Raw genomic sequence first — 19,513 nt, forward strand, 5'->3', positions numbered from 1 at the left:
AAAAAGACAAATTTACTAAAAGACAATAATTTTGTTTTCCTGCATAAGATTATCGTGAGTTGCTCAAGATTAAGTTAGCTAAAAAGAACTCTTCCATAATAAAAATTAATTGCTAATACTTTGTCAAAACACTTGTGATCCTGAACTATCTATTAGAGGGGAGTCAATGTTAACAACAAAAAAACTATAAATAAATGCAAAACTCCCATTATGAAGGAAATTTAAATAATAACAATGTGCAAATAGTAATACTTACTTGTATTTTGAATATTAAAATATATAACAAAAACATTTTTAAATAAAAACATGTATTCACCACTTTTTTTTAAAATGTAGGACATCATGCTTTATATTTATTAAATTACTTATTTCAAGCAACATGATCATATACAAATATATTTCGTAGACACATGGAAATTTAGCAATTTTTTATGGATTGCATTCAGTAAGTAGAGGGAGATCAACTGATGTTTTCTTTTTTTTTTTTTTTTTTTTTTTTTGAGACGGAGTCTCGCTCTGTAGCCCGGGCTGGAGTGCAGTGGCCGGATCTCAGCTCACTGCAAGCTCCGCCTCCCGGGTTTACGCCATGCCTCCTGCCTCAGCCTCCCGAGTAACTGGGACTACAGGCGCCCGCCACATCGCCCGGCTAGTTTTTTTGTATTTTTTTAAGTAGAGACGGGGTTTCACCGTGTTAGCCAGGATGGTCTCGATCTCCTGACCTCGTGATCCACCCGTCTCGGCCTCCCAAAGTGCTGGGATTACAGGCTTGAGCCACCGCGCCCGGCTAACTGATGTTTTCAAGGTCAAACCTAAAGGAAACTAACCCGCATTTACTTAGCCCAGCATTGAAGAAGCAAAGAATTCTGCTAAGTAGACTTTGGAGTTTTGCTTTTCAGACCTGTGTCTTCTAACAATTCTGTATTTTGCCCTTGAAGTAAAAATAATCACCCATTTATCCTTGACTTTACTAAAGATATTAACTTTTATTCAGTTAGGGTATCCAGTTTTATTCAATTAGGGTATCCAGTTTAAGAATTATAAGAGAAAGAGTAGAATAGAATTATTCTAGGAGAATTATCCTAGGAGAGTTACTCATAACCAAACCAGAAGCCAGAAATGATCACAGGAAAACATTTCTCAGGGGATAATTTAATAACATTACTGAAAGTGTGGGAATCCATATATCACCTAAATGATTAGGAAAGAGGTTATTAGCTAAGCCATTGTCTGAAACCCACTGAATCACTGGTCCTTTTGAACAATGATTGGTCCTTTTTTTCTAAAGATGAGTTTTAAAATTTAAGAGAAGCACTAAGCAGCAGAGCTGAGAGAGGAAAAGAACACAGATCTTGCATGGTTCAGATTTTTCTTTATAGGTCCAGGAGTAAGGTAAGATATCAAATCTTTGCTTTTATAATTTGAAGAACCAAAATCAGTGAACTCTGCAGGATAGATTATCAAGTTCACCCTAAATGCTTGATTAGGTCAATGATTTGAACCAGGGAAGAAAGTTTCACATCTAGAGGATAAGAGAAATATACTTAAACAGGCTACACCATAAATCAACACCACACTTTAGTTTTATACTCCATTTCCGTAAATGACAAAAACATTGACTCAGTTGCTTAGTTCTAATATGTTATTCTGTTATTAGACTACAAAGTGGAAATTATCTAGTTTTGGACTGGTATTGTCAAATCTCTATTGAAGTACTTTCAATATAGACAGTAAAATTGTTGTAATAATAAGTCCCTAGTTGGTTAGCCCTAGTCATGACCTCCCATGGTCTGAAGGGCCTGCTCCTCTCCTTGTAGGGCAGCACCAGGAGATCATCTTGTTCATTAATGCATTCAACCACATCATATGTCTCCAAATGAGTTTTTTGTTCAAGCTAAAAGGACAAGCAAACAATTTTGTTTTTTATAAACAGCTTGTCTGAGAGAAAATAAATTGTAGAAATTTACAAATATAACTTTTTAAATTTTAAATTCCAAAATGTAAGTAAATACTATAGAATTCACCCAACTATTCCTTTGGTTGAACAATACTAATTATTTTGTCACGAATTTTAAGTCTTTATAAAGCTAACGATCACAACTTATTTTCTAGATCTATCATACAAAAATGAAAATTATAATTCTTCTTGGATTCCTGGGAGCCACATTGTCAGCCCCAGTAAGTGATTTTATGGCACTACTGATCTCATTGTGTTAAACCTTCAACAATCCCTTCTTTTTACTATTTCTGATTTTTTTTTTCATTTTTAATTTTAGCTTATCCCACAGCGTCTTATGTCTGCCAGCAATAGCAATGAGGTTAGTTTAAATAATTAAAACCATCTCCGTCTTTCTTTTTAATGGAAATCAAGTGGGAAGAGATAAATGTCATCATTTGACCTATACTGTGTTCCTCTCCACTAGCTTTTATGTGTATCCAAGCACATTTCTAATGTTCATGTTTGATTATATGATAGGTTACCTCTAAAATATTATTCTGCTTCCCTTGCTTGATTGTTAATTCTTCAAAGGCAGATACAATATTGTTTATATCTTTTTGTTCTAATAACACCTAATACAGGTGTATATAGGTGTTTAAAAGCATAAAATGACTAAACTCCTAGAATGAGCTAACGTTGTGTAATCTCATACCCAACAGGGGAGAGGTTGCTAAATCTAAACCTTGTTTTAAATCTAACTTCTAATCACCGTAATTCAGTGTAAGCCTAGTGAGAAAATGTCTCACTTCTAACAAGAAATTGAGCAACCAGCTGTGACTTGCGCTATATTTATAGTAAACATTGTTCTTACTCATTTTAGTGAGTAGTAATCTTGATTTCATATTGTTTTTCCTTTTCTAGCTACTTCTCAATCTTAATAATGGTCAACTTTTGCCACTACGACTTCAGGTACCTCTATTTCAATAATTACTTTATGGGGAACATTTTTCTATTGCTCATTTCTTATGTTATTTTTTATGAAAACAAAATGTTTCCTGATCCTATTTCTGAAATCTCAATTTTTAATGTTATGAATTTGTTTCATATATTCTAGTGACCATTTGTTTGAAGGTTAAAGTAAAAACTGTAATTCAATTAACATTTATTTATTGAGAACTTGGTATACTGCAGGCACTAATTCTCACAACTATGAGACAGTTAAAAGTAATTATTTTATACAAAGTCATGCCCAGTTAACCAGTAACAGCAGGTTGGGGGGTTTAGGGTTAGGGTAGGGGAAAATACACAAGGTTTAAAACAAATCTGGCATATGCAGATGTTGTGTTCTTTTATCAATCTTATCCTGCCCCATATTTCTCATGGCCGTCGGGAATTTAGCATTTGCTTCACATTATTCTCTTGGTTCAAAATGAATCAAGATGCTGTCCTTTTTTATATCGCAACATTGGAGGTATAGAAATTGTTTGTATTTTATCTCTTTCTTGCTCAGGACTGACCTTTAAATTCTTTTTGGCATGAAGGGAACATGCTTTCTTTCCTTTGTGTCTTTTTAGGGCCCACTTAATTCATGGATTCCACCTTTCTCTGGAGTTTTACAACAGCAGCAGCAGGCTCAAATTCCAGGACTCGCCCAATTCTCTTTATCAGCTCTAGACCAGTTTCCCGGACTGTTCCCAAATCAAATACCCTTCCCAGAGGGTATTTGGCCTTCCCTGGGCCAAGGAGCCCAGGCAGGCCAAGTTGACCCCTCACAGGCTCAAACACCGCCTCAGACACAACCAGGCCCCAATCACGTAAGTCAGGCCTCTTTGATTTTGTTCGGAGGAGAGAGAACTGCAAGTTGAATTTGACAATGAATATGAATCAGCTTTGAAATAGGCAGGAGTTTTTGAACAAATATTTTTTCTCATAATATGTTTCTACCATCACTGTAAGTTCTTTTTTATCTGATTTCTAAGACGAAAGATATTTAAATCAGCTACTCTAGGATACAGCAACAAACCAAAAAAGTTAAAAACAAGTCTAGGATAAGATAGGAAAACTTCAATAAAAGGCAGTTTATGTTGCCGACAGCACATGTAACAGATGACATTTCGTCGTGGAAACTTGCTAACAAATGATAAATTTATATGACTAGCTCTATGAAAAGCAGCTCAGAGATTTTAAATAACAAAGTCAAGCATACATTTTTATATAATTCTTTTCTTGGCAGGCGATGCCCTATGTGTTCTCCTTCAAAATGCCCCAAGAGCAAGGACAGGTAAATGGATGTAACCACACTGCCCGTAGAGATGGCTACATACACTCTCCACAACGCGTTCTATTTCTATCTCTGACTCCTATAGCAGGGCTCTAAAACCTATATAATGATATCACTGTCTAGATAACATCATTGCTGGGCCAGTATCAGTTTGTTGACGTTGGGCTCACTTAACAACTCCTTAAGAACAGGCAGCTAAGAAGAGTCTTCAGGACCCCTGAATTTCCAGCGCATTGCTATGTTGAGAGTAATAGAGCTCAATAAGTCCCAGGTCATGTCCTATCTACATCCAAAGTGCTGGAAGTTGGGAAAAACGCAAGAGAAATACCATGGACTGACTTTATCCAACTTTAAATTTTGCTAATGAAGGAGATGCATTAAGCTGATAATATATGATATGATGTAGAGATAAGAAACACTTGCCTATGTTATTTGGCAGTTATGAAATTCTGCTCAAAATATTTTAGGCTTCTTGTACATTTCCAATTTGAATCCATATTACAATCAAATGGTAATTATTTCCATTAAATAGGAGAATCTTTTAAAAGTGAATGCAAACTAGTATAATCATCACATTAATAGGGAAAACCCTATAAATATCAGGGTTATTAATTTTATAATATTCTGGGTTCAAAGAAACAGTATTATAAATAAATTATATTATTCATCAGCAGAATATTGGCCTTTTCATAAAAAGTTACAGTGTTTGGCTGTACTGTAATTATAACCATATAACTTTGTCCCACATCCACTCCCATTACAAAACAAAAGTTACTTCTAGACATTATCTCATTCTATGACATAAGCATTTAGAGAATTAGATGTATAACTAGAATTACTTCATCTTAAGAATCAAGAAACCTAGTCTTAAGGAGATCAATTTCCCGATCCCATTGAAAGTAAATAGCTGAGTTGGAATATAATTTTCCACCCCTTCTGTCTCCTTCTTTAACCACTAAACCAGTAGCTCTCCACCCTGGCTTTACATTATAATCTCTGCTGGTAATTTTGAAAATTACAAATGTCTGAACCCTATCCCAATGAATCAATACCCCATGAATTGGTCATCTTCTAAAATGCTCAAATGTGATTTTGGTTCTTAGCCAGGATTAAGAATGCTTGTACAAAATATAATCCTTCTGAAACCCTAGTTATTTTATTTAACTCTCATGTCTAAAACAGTCTCTTACTTTATGCAAATAAACAAAACAGCATACAAAAATTAACATATGTACTAAGATTTTCATTTTCTATGAACATATACACATATAAACAGACACAGACATGTAAGTAGAAGGCAATAATATAAATGGAAGCCATAAGGTAATGTAGGTGGTGAAGTTTCAGATGAGATTTGTTTGTTACTTGTCTATGTCTTGATTTACCAAATATCCTAAAATATGTATGGATTATTTCAATAAAGTGGCAATTCTTCAAGTCAATACATTCATAGCATTTCATTTATTATGGCAGAATGTCTAATACCACATTCTGCAGAATGATGATTCTCAAAAATATAGGGAAAATGCTACATAGGCTATCTTTCACTTAGGTATTTGCAAAGTAGTTTGTATATAAAGTTTCCAAGATGTCCTTCGGAAAAAAAAAAAAAAGCTCTTTTGCTTAGTTCAACCCACTATTTCCTAAATGTGTTTGACCAAGCAACCTTAAAAACCAACTCCAACATTACCTGGGATACAAGTTGTTTCCAAAGTTTGGAAAGGGATGCTTCATCTATTTGCTTTGTATTTAATCATATAAAGTTGCTAGACATAAAACAGCTTTTGAATAAAATTGACATTAGAAGATAAAAAGTATGTCCTATGCTGATGTAATGGAATCTCTTGTATCCTTGTCTTTTTACAAGTAGATGTTTCAATACTATCCAGTTTACATGCTCCTACCCTGGGAACAACCTCAGCAAACAGTTCCAAGGTCACCTCAACAAACAAGACAGCAGCAGTATGAGGAGCAGGTACTGCAAATGTTTTATTTTAATCTTACAAGTTCCACTTGAAAATAGAGCAAATAAGGTATATTACCATAGAAAAAAGTTTCTGAATATATTTAATGCAAACACTCAATAGCATGAAACAGGCATAAGAGGGTAGATACAGTGTTCTCTGCTATAAATCATTTGTGTAAACTTATTTGGTAATATTCCAAGGCTGGATTTTTAGCCAATGACGTCAGTAAGTGGACTTCAATAGAATCAAGGCCAAAAAGCTGAATAACCTTGAAAAGTGAAGTTTTCTCACATTTAAAATTTACTAGCATCCACCTTTCCACATATGTGTGAGTGGTTACTATGTAAAAATAATAAATGACAAAAATTTTGGCTACCTTGATGAAAGATATATTTGATTACTGGATTTTGAGATACAATTAGATACCATTATACTGAATTTTGTGAAACTGCAATAAATTTTTTGAATTCTAACATAAATTCAGGTGGCTCATATATAATTAACATCCTTCCTGTTAGAATGAAAGTGTCTTTTATATAGTTTAATCGTAACTCTAAAACCTGGCATTACAAATTACAGAAAATTCAGAATTATACTTTTAAAAACTGGTAGTATTAATTCTAATTGTCATGTTGCTTTAAAGGGAAAGAAACAGTTTTATCCTAGAAATGATATGGTATTAAAAAGATTCTTGCTAATTTAACAATAATTAATTTTTACTTACTGGAACATATAAACTTTAAAAATGCTTTTAATTTATATAAAAAGATATATAAGTTTAAGTAATCATTTACTGTAAACTTGTGACAAGAATAATCACAGAAAATATGATACTTTTTTAAAAAATCTGACAGATACCATTCTATGATCAATTTGGATACATTCCACAACTAGCAGAACCTGTAAGTAAATGCATATTTTTCATTAAAAAAAATTTTGGAAACTACTTGCTTCATTGTTTACTAAATATATAAATGTGCTTCAGCCAATGATGACCAGGAGGGCACCTCTAACTGAACAAAACTGTATATTCACTCAGTACAAGGAGGAGAACACACACGTGGGGAGTCTTGGGTGTCTTCATAGGAAAGTATTAGAATGACTTCTCACACGATTTGGGCTTCTTTTAGGTAATTTGGGGAAGATTGCAAAGAAGTGGTGATTCACTCTGGAGTAGCTATTTTCAAAAGTAGGGTAACTCTGTGATTATTTTAAAAGCTCATTCCTCTAAGGCAAGGATAGCGGAGCAAGGCGAAAGCTTTAACGGGTAAAAAAGCATCAGTCGCTCATATTAGCCAAGATGTGAGAACACCTGGTATTTTTGTGACTTGTATGGTGACCTTACTTTAGACAAAATTTTGAAGTTGTGTTGGTTTTTCCACCCCGTCTGATGTTGGTGTTCTGTAGAATTGTTTATGCTCAACAGATGAGCACCTGGTCCTAGTAGAGAATGTTAGAAAGTAGCACTTTCAGAACAGACGCAGAGGGGAGATGTCAAGCTGTTTCTCTAATAGCAAGAATTAAACTATTATTTCTGTTTTTAGCAAAATAATTTAAGAAGTTTGGGAGTGTTTTACTACTCTGGTACTCTGGGTGGCCAAAGAGCATATTTTCATAGATCACTGATTTAGACTTTTAAAACTTTTTTGTTTTCAGGCTATACCAGGAGGACAGCAGCAACTAGCTTTTGATCCCCAACTAGGCACAGCTCCTGAAATTGCTGTGATGGTAAGATTCCTTACAACACTTTGCCAGCTACTGGAAATCAACAATTGACAACTTACTGCACTAATGCTCATTTTAATATCATCTCTGTTATAATTCCATCAATAATTTTTGCTGCTGCTTCTTCTTCTTACAATATTTCGCCAGTGAAGATTCAGTTTACTCTTACTCAGTTCATCAATATTTTTGAGTATGCTATACCAGATACTTCTTTCATGCACCTTTATTTAAAAGCAGATATTAAGAGACAATTAATGTTTGCTGGTATATATTCATGGTCTTTTATGTAGCTTACAATTTAAAAAACCTAATAATAGAACTTATTTTTTTAATATAATGCTTGTGTTGCATCTCCTTCCTGTTGCTTTACATTCTTCCCAATTTTGGCCGCCTTGTTGAACTTATGACAACTTTGTTTTCATTCTCATTCTCTATAGTCAACAGGAGAAGAGATACCATATTTACAAAAAGAAGTGATAAACTTTAGACATGACAATGCAGGAGTTGTCATGCCCTCGACTTCACCAAAACCCAGCACAACCAATGTTTTCACTTCTGCTATAGACCGATCTATTACCACAAAGTTCCCAGAAGAGAAGGTAGAGTTATGAAAACTTCATTTTATGTAAAAAAAATTGTCTAATGAAAAAATACAGTGATAAAATTAGTGCTTTAATTTATAGGACTTAGTCATGAAATTAAGAAGATAACTAATGAAAAATATGTGGTCTTAACTCTGAATAAGGTGGCCAAAAGTTATCTTTGATAATCGATTAATCAGAATATAATTTAATTTCAATTTAATAAGAGCTTCTTATGAATGTCCTTTTCTCACTAGGCCAAGACTGATAGTCTAAGGGAACCATAAGAAGTTGCCCTAATCATTCAGAGATTTGGGTAGGTATTTGCCAAAGTCACGCATTAGGTGCCATGACAATTCCTACATATGAAGACAAAAGATAAAAGTTGTCAGAGGAGCTAATGGAGTTCTTACCAAAGTAGTTACAAAAATAAGTTAGCTATATATACTTATAAAATTAATAGTGAGTATGGACTTCAACGGTTTTTGAAAACAAAATTAAATTTTGAGAATCGTGTCTGCCTATACTATAAGCTTGGTATACTCTCTGAAAACATGAATACTAGATATGCTAGGTCCATTATAAAAGACATTCTGTAGATACTCCATACAGACTCAATTCTTCCAAATCATCATTTCAATTTGCAAACTAAACATTGTAATAATTCCAATATATGTGTATTAGTTTGAAATAAAATAAAAATCTCAAAATGATAAAGAAATTGTACAATGAAAAGAAAATTTCAAATTCCATGACTTCTATATCAGACATAATCTTGAACTAATTACTTGTTTTAATCAGCTTGGTTGGCTATGAGGCTGCAATAGGAGTTTGATAGAAGGGCAGTCTGGGAACAGCACCAAAAAGTAAAAACATACACTGAAAAGCAAACAATTTAACCTGAAGGGCAAACTAAAAGACAAAGTTTTTGAAATCTCCTCCCTGCTGCCATGAGCCTCTTTTGATCTCTCCTTCCATAAAAATGAGCACTCAGCATTCTTCAGATGAAAAACGTTTATAAAAATACAACTGAGTAAATAGTAATAATACCTCTTTAGGAAAGCTTCCTCACTAATGTACTATATTGTACAAGGCAAATCAAGTTATTCAGTAAGAAATACTAAAGAGATTTCAGTATTTTTATGACCTTTTTTCTGTATGTATGAGTCAGTGAAAGAACAGCTTTCTATTTCTTTAATAAACAATTCGTACGGTATCTAAGACATTTTATGCAAAGCAGTCCACTGATATTAAAATGCTTTTCTATTATATTTTTCAGGGTAAAAGACGTGGCCATGCCTTGGATATAATTTTAGGCTATTAGATAATGCTAGTATCAGTTCTTTGGAATACATGAAATACCTTGATTCTTCTCCTAAATTTGTTTTTACTTATAAATGTTATTAAACTCTTTAAATATGTCATAGAAAATAATACAATCATGTAATGAGTCTTGTTTTACAAAATTATATGTATTTTCAAATATCCTATCATTGTATAAACTGGAATACAATAACACTGAGAATAAAGCTAGTATCATTAAATTAATTGGATAATTGCATTAGTAAATGATGCCTCTGGAAAATGGTAGTACCCATGAAGATAGGTATATTGTCATTGGATGGATGATGAGTGTTGTGTTTGGAACTGATGAAGTAAAATATATATCTAGATTTGACATGTCATCTGTTTATTTCCCTAAGGTCCATTCAGTCAGCTTCCTTCTGAGACATTCTCACGACAATCAAAATTATTCGGTGGCAGATATCATAAAGTGCTTATTCCTAATATGACACAGTTACATAGAGAGGTGTCTGTCCTTACTCAAAAGGGTAGGAAAGTGTATGATTGCTTGGGGGAGGCAGCATCTTGTAGAGAATAAGGTAGAGATTTGGGGTTTCATCAGATCTGGCTTTCAATCTAGCTTTTAATCTTCAGCAAGTCACTTCACTTGTATGAGTGTCACCTTTTTTAGATATAAATTGAAGATAACACCTTTTACAATTTCTGAAAGAACTACATGAACTAACACATGAACATACCTCGCTCATAAAAATGTTATTTTTTCCCTTCACATGTGAATATGAAAGTATTTGTATGTTTAACTTATTTTTTCAACTTCAGACTATCAGCTGAAATTTTTAGAAAATAGGAAAATTGGTATTCGATGTAATATAAATGTGGGTGTTGATGTGTTTGAGTAGGTGTATGTAAAACAAAAAATGAATGAGGTAAGTGAATGAATAAGTGAATGAATGAAAATGTATTAGGTGGTTTCCAATAAACTTGGTGAGTATTCCAGACTTTAAAGTAGACCACAACTCCTAGAATCTTACCTGTTTCAGCATTTAATAGTGTTATGACCCTAGAATCTACTACTTGGTTTTTGGAAGAGTAACCCAATACTCATGCCTTCTACTTTCATTTTATTCTGCATCCTTTTTCCCTAAATTTATGTACTGAATGAATATAATTCTGGTTAATTGACTGATATCTTAATAGTAGAAATGACAGAGAGAGCCAAACAATAATATGTCTGGTAAAAAAAAAAATCAGGTATTCTGAAGCTATGAACCTTGTATGCAAAATTCCAATAGTTTACAGGATCAAGGAAAAAATTACATGAGGTAATTCATATTAAAATCTTAGAATGAATCCTGGAACATAGTGAATACTCAGCTTTTCTCTTTAATGAGGAGAATAAAAGGAGTGATCAGAGACTAAAGAGGAAAGATAAGTGCAACATAATAATTCGGTTCAAGAGCGAACTGTGAAGAACTCTAAAAAAAAACTATAAAACTAAGTATCAAGTTATAAGAAACTCAAAAGTTTGGCAGTATGGGGGGTATAATAATAAATACTTTGAAAAAGATGTTGTGATAATTTTATGTGTCTATCTGACTTGGCTAAAGGATGATCAAATAGCTGGTAAAACATTATTTGGGGTGTGTCTATGAGGACGTTTCTGGAAGATAGCATTTCAGTTAGTAGACTGAGTAAAGAAGATCATCTTCATCAATGTGGGTGGTAATCATCTAATCCACTGGGGCCAAAATAGAAGAAAAATGTGGAGGAAAGGCAAATTTGTTCTCTCTGCTTGAGCTGGGACATCCCTCTTCTCCTGCCTCAGATGTTGTAGCTCCTGCTCTCTGGCCTTTAGACTGGACCCAGAATTTACTTTGGATTTGGACTCGAACAATTTCACCGGCTTTCCTGGGCCTCCAGCTTGCATATGGCAGATCCTGGGACTTCTCAGCCTCCATAATCATATAAGCAAATCTTTCATAATAGATTTCTTTCTATATATCCACATAAAAGTATACTTCAGTGATATTGTGGGTTTGGTTTCAGAACACTATAAAGTGAATATCACAATAAAGCAAGTCATATGAATTTGTTGGCTTTCCAGTGCTTATAAAAGTTGTGTTTGTACTACATTATAGTCTCTTAAGTATGAAATAGCATTATGTATAAAATCACAGGGTATATACCTTAATTAAAATATTTTGTTACTAAGAATGCTAGTGAAGTGAGCACTTACTTGACACAGGGTTGCCACAAACATTCAATATGTAAAAAACACAAAATCTGCAGCCAGGCATGGTGGTTTATACCTGTAATTCCAGTGACTCGGGAGGATGAGGCAAAATGGTTGCTTGAGGCCAAGAGTTCAAGACCACCCTGGGCAAGAGAGCAAAAAATGTCTCTCTCAAACAAACAAAAATGCCCTTGAGTCCAAGAGTTCAAGATTGCAGTGAACTGTGATCACACCACTACCTTCCAGCCTGAGTGACAGAGTGAGACTCTGTCTTTAAAAAAAAAAAAATAGAGAAAATCATAATAATTTTATATAACACAAAATCTGTGAAACACAAAGCAAAGCATAATAAAATAAGGTATACCTGTATATCTTATTGGTTTTGTTTCTCTGAAGAATACTGATTGATATTATGGAGATTGGATAAATGTAATATTACATATACAAGAGCATAAAGTAGATAAATACTACATAAATAAAGTAATGCAACGATAAACATTAACATGAACGTTGGCTAGGCACAGTGGTGCACGCCTAAAATCCCAGTGCTTTGGGAAGCCAAGGTGGGAGGACTTAGTAAGGCCAGGATTTGGAGACCATCCTGGACAACATAGCAACACCCTATCACTAAAAAAAAAGAAGAAGAAGAAAAAATTAATGTCCAACCAAACATACTAATTTTCTTTCTTTTTTCCAGGTAATATTAATAGGACCTTATTACTCTGTATAGTTTTATATTACTCTGAATGACTCAAGACTTGAAAATAAATTATCTAGTCTTTAACTGTTTAGTACCCAATCTGTTACAGAAAGATGTTAACTTTTGTTTAGCTATTCAACTGCAACCACCAGTTTAAATACCTGAATACTGCAATCACCATCAGTGAAATATTCCATTTTCAAAATATTATATAAAGGAACTTTAAATTCTATCGTTTTTGTTGACAAAGTTAGAAAGAGTATGAAGTTTAAGGAAACATCATCAGAATACATGCAGAGAACTGTAGTTTTTATTTCTTTTACCTCAGGTGTCCCAATATCCCCTTACTCCTAGCCTCGTAAGAAAAGGGCAAAGCAGGAAAAGCTGTTAGATTTTGAACAGGTTTTGACCAGAAAAGTTTTACATAGAAAATTTATCTAAAATCAGCTTTGCTTACATTTGGTAATTCTCAAAACTTTCCCTACCAGTAATTCTCCACTGGATGTTTCCTATCTAAATGAAACAGCATTAGTTCAAGAATGAAATATAGACTAATAGAGGAACAGAAAACCAAATGCCACATGTTCTCACTTACAAGTGGGAGTTGAATAATGAGAACATATGGACACAGGGAGGGGAACATCACACACGGTGCCCTGTTGGGGGTGAGAAGCAAGGAGAGGGGAGAACATTAGGACAAATGTCTAATGCATGTGGGGCTTAAAACTTAGATGACAGGTTGATAGGTGCAGCGAACCACCATGGCACATGTATAACTATGCAACAAACCTGCATGCTCTGCACATGTATCACAGAACTTAAAGTAAAACTTTAAAAAAGAATGAAATATAGAATCCAGGCATGACTTCACCTCCTCCATTACATCTATATTCAATCTATTATCATAGCCTAATAGAGTAATACTTTCAAATGAAGATATTTTAAGTGTGTAGTGTGAAAAATGTATATATTTTGTAATCATCACCCCGTCAAGATACAGAATATCTCCAACACCCCATAAACTTCTTTCATAGTCTTCTCCAATCAATCTAGTTTCCCCACTGTCATGCCAAGCAACTATTTTTGTATTTCAATCAACATATATTAATTTAGCCTATTCTGGGTTTTTATATAAATTAAATCATACATGATGTATTCTTTCGTGTCTGGCTTCTTTTACTCAACATTATGCTTTTGTGATTCATTCATGTTATTGCTTAAGTGGTATATTACATTGCATTAATATATGTCATTTTCTTTATCCATTCTCCTATTGTTGAACATTTGAGTTGTTTCCAATTATTGGATATCAGAAATAAAGCTGCAATGAACATTCTTGTACACTTTTTTGTAAACACATGTTTTCATCTCTTAAGTAAATACCAAGGCATAGCTCTAACTCAAAGGATATGTATATGTTATGAGAGACTGTTAAATAGTTTCTAATATGGCTCTTCCATTTTATACCCTTATTAGGAGTGTATAAGAATTCCAGTTCCTCTAATTTCTGATGCACAATTATTATAGAATTTTCTTTTCTTAAAATTGTTTTTATAAATTCCTCTTTTGTCACACATCCCTTAAATGTTAACCTTCAAAGAGGTTGACTTCAGTCCTCTTTTCTCCTCTCTCTCCAAAAAATGGCTGCATAGATTTTTTTAAAAATTGCTGCATGGCTGGAAACCATAATTCTCAGCAAACTATCGCAAGAACAGAAAACCAAACACCACATGTTCTCACTCATAGGTGGGAACTGAACAATGAGATCACTTGGACGCAGGAAGGGGAACATCACACACTGGGGCCTGTTGTGGGGTGGGGGGAGGGGGGACGGATAGCAATGGGAGATATACCTAATGCAAATGAGGAGTTAATGGGTGCAGCACACTAACATGGCACATGTATACATATGTAACAAACCTGCACGTTGTTCACATGTACCCTAGAACAATAATTTTAAAAAATAGCTGCATGAACATTTCCATTTTGACTTCAATAGCATTTATAAAAAGGTACTGGCTCCTAAATCTGTATCTCAGCATATTTACAGTCTCATATATTAAATAGTTCTGGATTCTGTGTTTTATTTTAAAATGTTCAAAGTGGCATCTCATGGTTTTAATTTGCATTATCCTGATGACTAATTGTGTTATATTTGTTTCTATGCTTATCAGTCATTAGTATAACATGTTCTTTGAAGTGTACTACTTCTGCATATAGCTTTTAAATAATTTTTAAAAGAAAAAATATATTTACTTACATATTTACCAATTTCAGTGCTCTTCCTTCCTATAGGTCTGAGTTTTCATCCACTATAATTTTCCTTTTATATCAAGAAATGTCTCCAAAATTTATTTGGTTTGTATCTGATGGTTATAAATTCCCCCATTTTTATTTATCAAAAAATGCCTTTATTACTCCCACATTTTGTAGATTTTTTTAAAATATAGAATTCTAAGTTGACTGATTTATTTTCTTTCCACACTTTAAAATTGTTCTAACATTATCTTCTGGCCTCTATTGGTTTGGATAAAAAGTCACCTGCCATTCATATTGATGTTCCCTTGTATGCAATGTATCTTTTCCTAGAGCTGCTTTTATGACTTTCTCTGTCTCTTTGGTGTTCAGCAGTTTGACTCTAGGAGACTTAACTGTGGCTAATTTTGTAGGAATCATATTAGGTGTGCACTTTGCTTTCTGAATCTGTGAATTGGTTTTGATAAAAATTGGAAAAGTTTCATCAGTACTTCTTTGACTATTTTTCTGTTTCTTTTTTTTCTCTTCTCTCATTCTTACAACTCCAATTACATGTATATTGGATTAATTGATACTATTTCTTAGGTCATTGAGCCTTTGTTGATCTATATTTTCTGAGCACCTCAGTTTGAAAATTTCCATTTAACTTCAGCTTCACATATTCTTTCTTTTATTAGAGCCAATCTGCTTCTGCTACTGATACCATCTAATAAATACATCCAGTTTTTAAAATTTTTAAGCTTAGGATTTTTTATTTAATTTTTGACACTTTTCTTATAGTTCCAGAAATTTTCTAATTCATCACTTGATATATTCAGCATATTCCTATCAGTCTTTTAGCATGTTTATTCTAGTTGAAGTGTCTTTTTATTATTATTACAATTTAAGTTCTGGGGACATGTGCACAACTTGCAGGTTTGATACATAGGTATACAAGTGTCACATTGGTTTGCTGCACTCATCAACTCATCATTTACATTAGGAATTACTCCTAATGCTATCCCTCCACCAGCCTCCCACCCCCTGACAGTCCCTGGTGGGTGATGTTCCTCACCCTGTGTCCAAGTGATTTCATTGTTCAATTCCCACCTATGAATGAGAACACACAGTGTTTGGTTTTCTGTCCTTGCAATAGTTTGCTGAGAAAGATGGTTTCCAGCTTCATCCAAGTCCCTGCAAAGGACGTGAAATCATCCTTTTTTATGGCTGCATAGTATTATGCATAGTATTATGTGCCATATTTTCTTAATCCAGTCTATCACTGATGGACATTTGGGTTGGTTCAAAGTCTTTGCTATTGTGAATAGTGCCGTAATAAACATACGAGTGCATGTGTCTTTATAGTAGCATGATTTATAATCCTTTGGGTATATACCCAGTAATGGAATGACTGGTCAAATGATATTTCTAGCTCTAGATCCTTGAGGAATCGCCACACTGTCTTCCACAATGCTTGAACTAGTTTACAGTCCCACCAACAGTGTAAAAGCGTTCCTATTTCTCCACATCCTCTCCAGCAACTGCCGTTTCCTGACTTTTTAATGATTGCCATTCTAACTGGTGTGAGATGGTATCTCATTGTGGTTTTGATTTGCAATTCTCTGATGATCAAGTGATGATGAGCATTTTTTTATGTGTCCGTTGGCTGTGTAGATGTCTTCTTTTGAGAAGCATCTGTTTATATCGTTTGCCTACTTTTTGATGGGGTTGTCTTTCTCTTGTAAATTTGTTTGAGTTCTTTGTAGATTCTGGATATTAGCGCTCTGTAGGAAGGGTAGATTGCAAAAATTTTCTTCTGTTCTGTAGGTTGCCTGTTCACTCCGATGGTAGTTTCTTTTGCCATACAGAAGCTCTTTAGTTTAATTAGATCCCATTTGTCTATTTTAGCTTTTGTTGCTATTGCTTTTGGTGTTGTAGTCATGAAGTCCTTGCCCATGCCTATGTCCTGAATGGTATTGCCTAGGTTTTCTTCTAGGGTTCTTATGGTTTTAGGTCTAACACTTAAGTCTTTAATCCATCTTAAGTTAATTTTTGTATTAGGTGTAAGGAAGGGATTCAGTTTCGGCTTTCTACATGTGGCTAACCAGTTTTCCCAGCACCATTTATTAAATAGGGAATCCTTTCCCCATTTCTCGTTTTTGTCAGGTTTGTCAAAGATCAGATAGTTGTAGATGTGTTGTATTATTTCTGAGGGCTCTGTTCTGTTCTGTTGGTCTATATATCTGTATGGTAGGAGTATCATGCTGTTTTGGTTACTGTAACTTTGCAATATAGTTTGAAGTCAGGTAGCATGATGCCTCCAGCTTTGTTCTTTTGGGTTAGGATTGTCTTGGCTATGAGGGCTCTTTTTTGAGTCCTTATCAACTTTAAAATAGTTTTTTGCAATTCTGTGAAGAAAATCATTGGTAGTTTGATGGGGATGGCATTGAATCTATAAATTACTTTGGGCAGTATGGCCATTTTCACGATATTAATTCTTCCTATCCGTGAGCATGGGATATTCTTCCATTTGTTTGTGTCCTCTTTTATTTCATTAAGCAGTGTTTTGTAGTTCTCCTTGAAGAGGTCCTTCACATCCCTTGTAATTTGGATTCCTAGGTATTTTATTCTCTTTGTAGCAATTGTGAATGGGAGTTCACTCATGATTTGGCTCTCTATTTGTCTGTTCTTGGTGTATAAGAACGCTTGTGATTTTTGCACATTTATTTTGTATCTTGAGACTTTGCTGATGTTGCTTATCAGCTTAAGGAGATTTGGAGCTGTGACGATGGTGTTTTCTAAATATACAATCATGTCTTCTGCAAACAGGGACAATTTAACTTCTTCTTTTCCTAATTGAATACCTTTTATTTTTTTCTCTTGCCTGATTCCCCTGACCAGAACTTCCAACAGTCCTATGTTGAATAGGAGTGGTGAGAGAGGGCATCCTTATCTTCTGCCAGTTTTCAAAGGGAATGCTTCAGTTTTTCCCATTCAGTATGATATTGGTTGTGGGTTTGTCATAAATAGTTCTTGTAATTTTGAAATACATTCTATCAATACCTAGTTTATTGAGAGTTTTTAGCATGAAAGGGTGTTGAATTTTGTCAAAGGCCTTTTCTGTATCTATTGAGATTATCATGTGGTTTTTGTCATTGGTTCTGTTTATGTGATGTATTACGTTTATTGATTTGTGTGTGTTGAACAAGACTTGCATCCCAGGGACAAAGCCGACTTGATTGTGGTGGATATGCTTTTGGATGTGCTGCTGGATTCAGTTTGCCAGTATTTTATTGAGGATTTTTGCATCAATTTTCATCAGGCATATTGGTCTAACATTCTCTTTTTTTGTTCTGTCTCTGCTAGGCTTCAGTATCAGGACGATATTGGCCTCATAAAATGAGTTAGGGAGGATTCCCTCTTTTTCTATTGATTGGAATAGTTTCAGAAGGAATGGTACCAGTTCCTCCTTGTAACTCTGGTAGAATTCGGCTGTGAATCAGTCTGATCCTGGACTTTTTTTGGTTAGTAGGCTACTAATCATTGCCTCCATTTCAGAGCCTGTTATTGATCTATTCGGAGATTCAACTTCTTCCTGGTTTAGTCTTGGGAGAGTGTATGTGTCCAGGAATTTATCCATTTTTTCTAGATCTTCTAGTTTATTTGCATAGAGGTGTTTATAGTATTCTCTGATGGTAGTTTATATTTCTGCGGTATCAATTATGATATCCCCTTTATCATTTTTTATTGTGTCTACCTGATTCTTCTCTCTTTTCTTCTTTACTAGTCTTGCAAGTGGTGTATCAATTTTGTTGATCTTTTAAAAAAAAATAGCTCCCGGATTCATTATTTTTTTGAAGGGTTTTTTGTGTCTCTATCTATTTGATTCTGCTCAGATCTTAGTTATTTCTTGCCTTCTGCTAACTTTTGAATTTGCTTGCTCTTGCTTCTCTACTTCTTTTAATTGTGAGGTTAGGGTGTCGATTTCAGATCTCTCCTGCTTTCTCTTGCAGGCGTTTAGTGCTGTAAATTTCCCTCTACACACTGCTTTAAATGCGTCCCATTTGTCTTTGTCTTTGTCATTTGTCTTTGTCTTTGTTCTCATTGGTTTCAAAGAACATCCTTATTTCTTCCCTCATTTTGTTATTTACCCAGCAGTCATTCAGGAGCCAGTTGTTCAGTTTCCATGTCATTGTGCGGTTTTGAGTGAGTTTCTTAATCTTGAGTTCTAATTTGATTGCACTGTGGTCTGAGGGACATTTTGTTGTGGTTTCTGTTCTTTCACATTTGCTGAGAAGTGCTTTACTTCCAATTATGTGGTCAATTTTAGAATAAATGTGATGTGGTGCTGAGAAGAATGTATATTCTGTTGATTTGAGGTGGAGAGTTCTGTAGATGTCTATTAGGTCCACCTGGTCCAGAGCTGAGATCAGGTCCTTGATATCCTTGTTAACCTTCTGTCTCTGGGGCGGAGCAAGATGGCCGAATAGGAACAGCTGCAGTCTCCAACTCCCAGCGCGAAGGACACAGAAGACCGGTGATTTCTGCAT

The 19,513-nt window shown here is 34.4% G+C and overlaps 1 protein-coding gene across 1 annotated transcript; it reads left to right on the forward strand.

The window, feature by feature from the left end:
* The first annotated feature begins 2,111 nt into the window (after nucleotides 1–2,111).
* On the forward strand, nucleotides 2,112–10,168 carry ODAM (odontogenic, ameloblast asssociated). The gene is made up of 11 exons (XM_011927092.1): nucleotides 2,112–2,175; nucleotides 2,274–2,315; nucleotides 2,858–2,905; nucleotides 3,511–3,750; nucleotides 4,170–4,217; nucleotides 6,088–6,192; nucleotides 7,039–7,086; nucleotides 7,841–7,912; nucleotides 8,347–8,508; nucleotides 8,748–8,806; nucleotides 9,770–10,168. The coding sequence occupies exons 1-10, from the start codon at nucleotides 2,125–2,127 to the stop codon at nucleotides 8,775–8,777; spliced, it is 846 nt and encodes a 281-aa protein (XP_011782482.1). The 5' UTR covers nucleotides 2,112–2,124; the 3' UTR covers nucleotides 8,778–8,806; nucleotides 9,770–10,168.
* Nucleotides 10,169–19,513: the final 9,345 nt, after the last annotated feature.

Source organism: Colobus angolensis, unplaced genomic scaffold (genome assembly GCF_000951035.1).
Source record: "Colobus angolensis palliatus isolate OR3802 unplaced genomic scaffold, Cang.pa_1.0 Scaffold70, whole genome shotgun sequence".
NCBI lineage: Eukaryota > Metazoa > Chordata > Mammalia > Primates > Cercopithecidae > Colobus > Colobus angolensis.

Coding starts and splice junctions, on each gene's coding strand:
- ODAM (XM_011927092.1), top strand. CDS start 2,125: ATGAAAATTATAATTCTTCTTGGATTCCTGGGAGCCACATTGTCAGCC. Junction 2,176..2,273: donor GAGCCACATTGTCAGCCCCA/GTAAGTGATTTT, acceptor TTTTAATTTTAG/CTTATCCCACAGCGTCTTAT. Junction 7,913..8,346: donor CTCCTGAAATTGCTGTGATG/GTAAGATTCCTT, acceptor CATTCTCTATAG/TCAACAGGAGAAGAGATACC.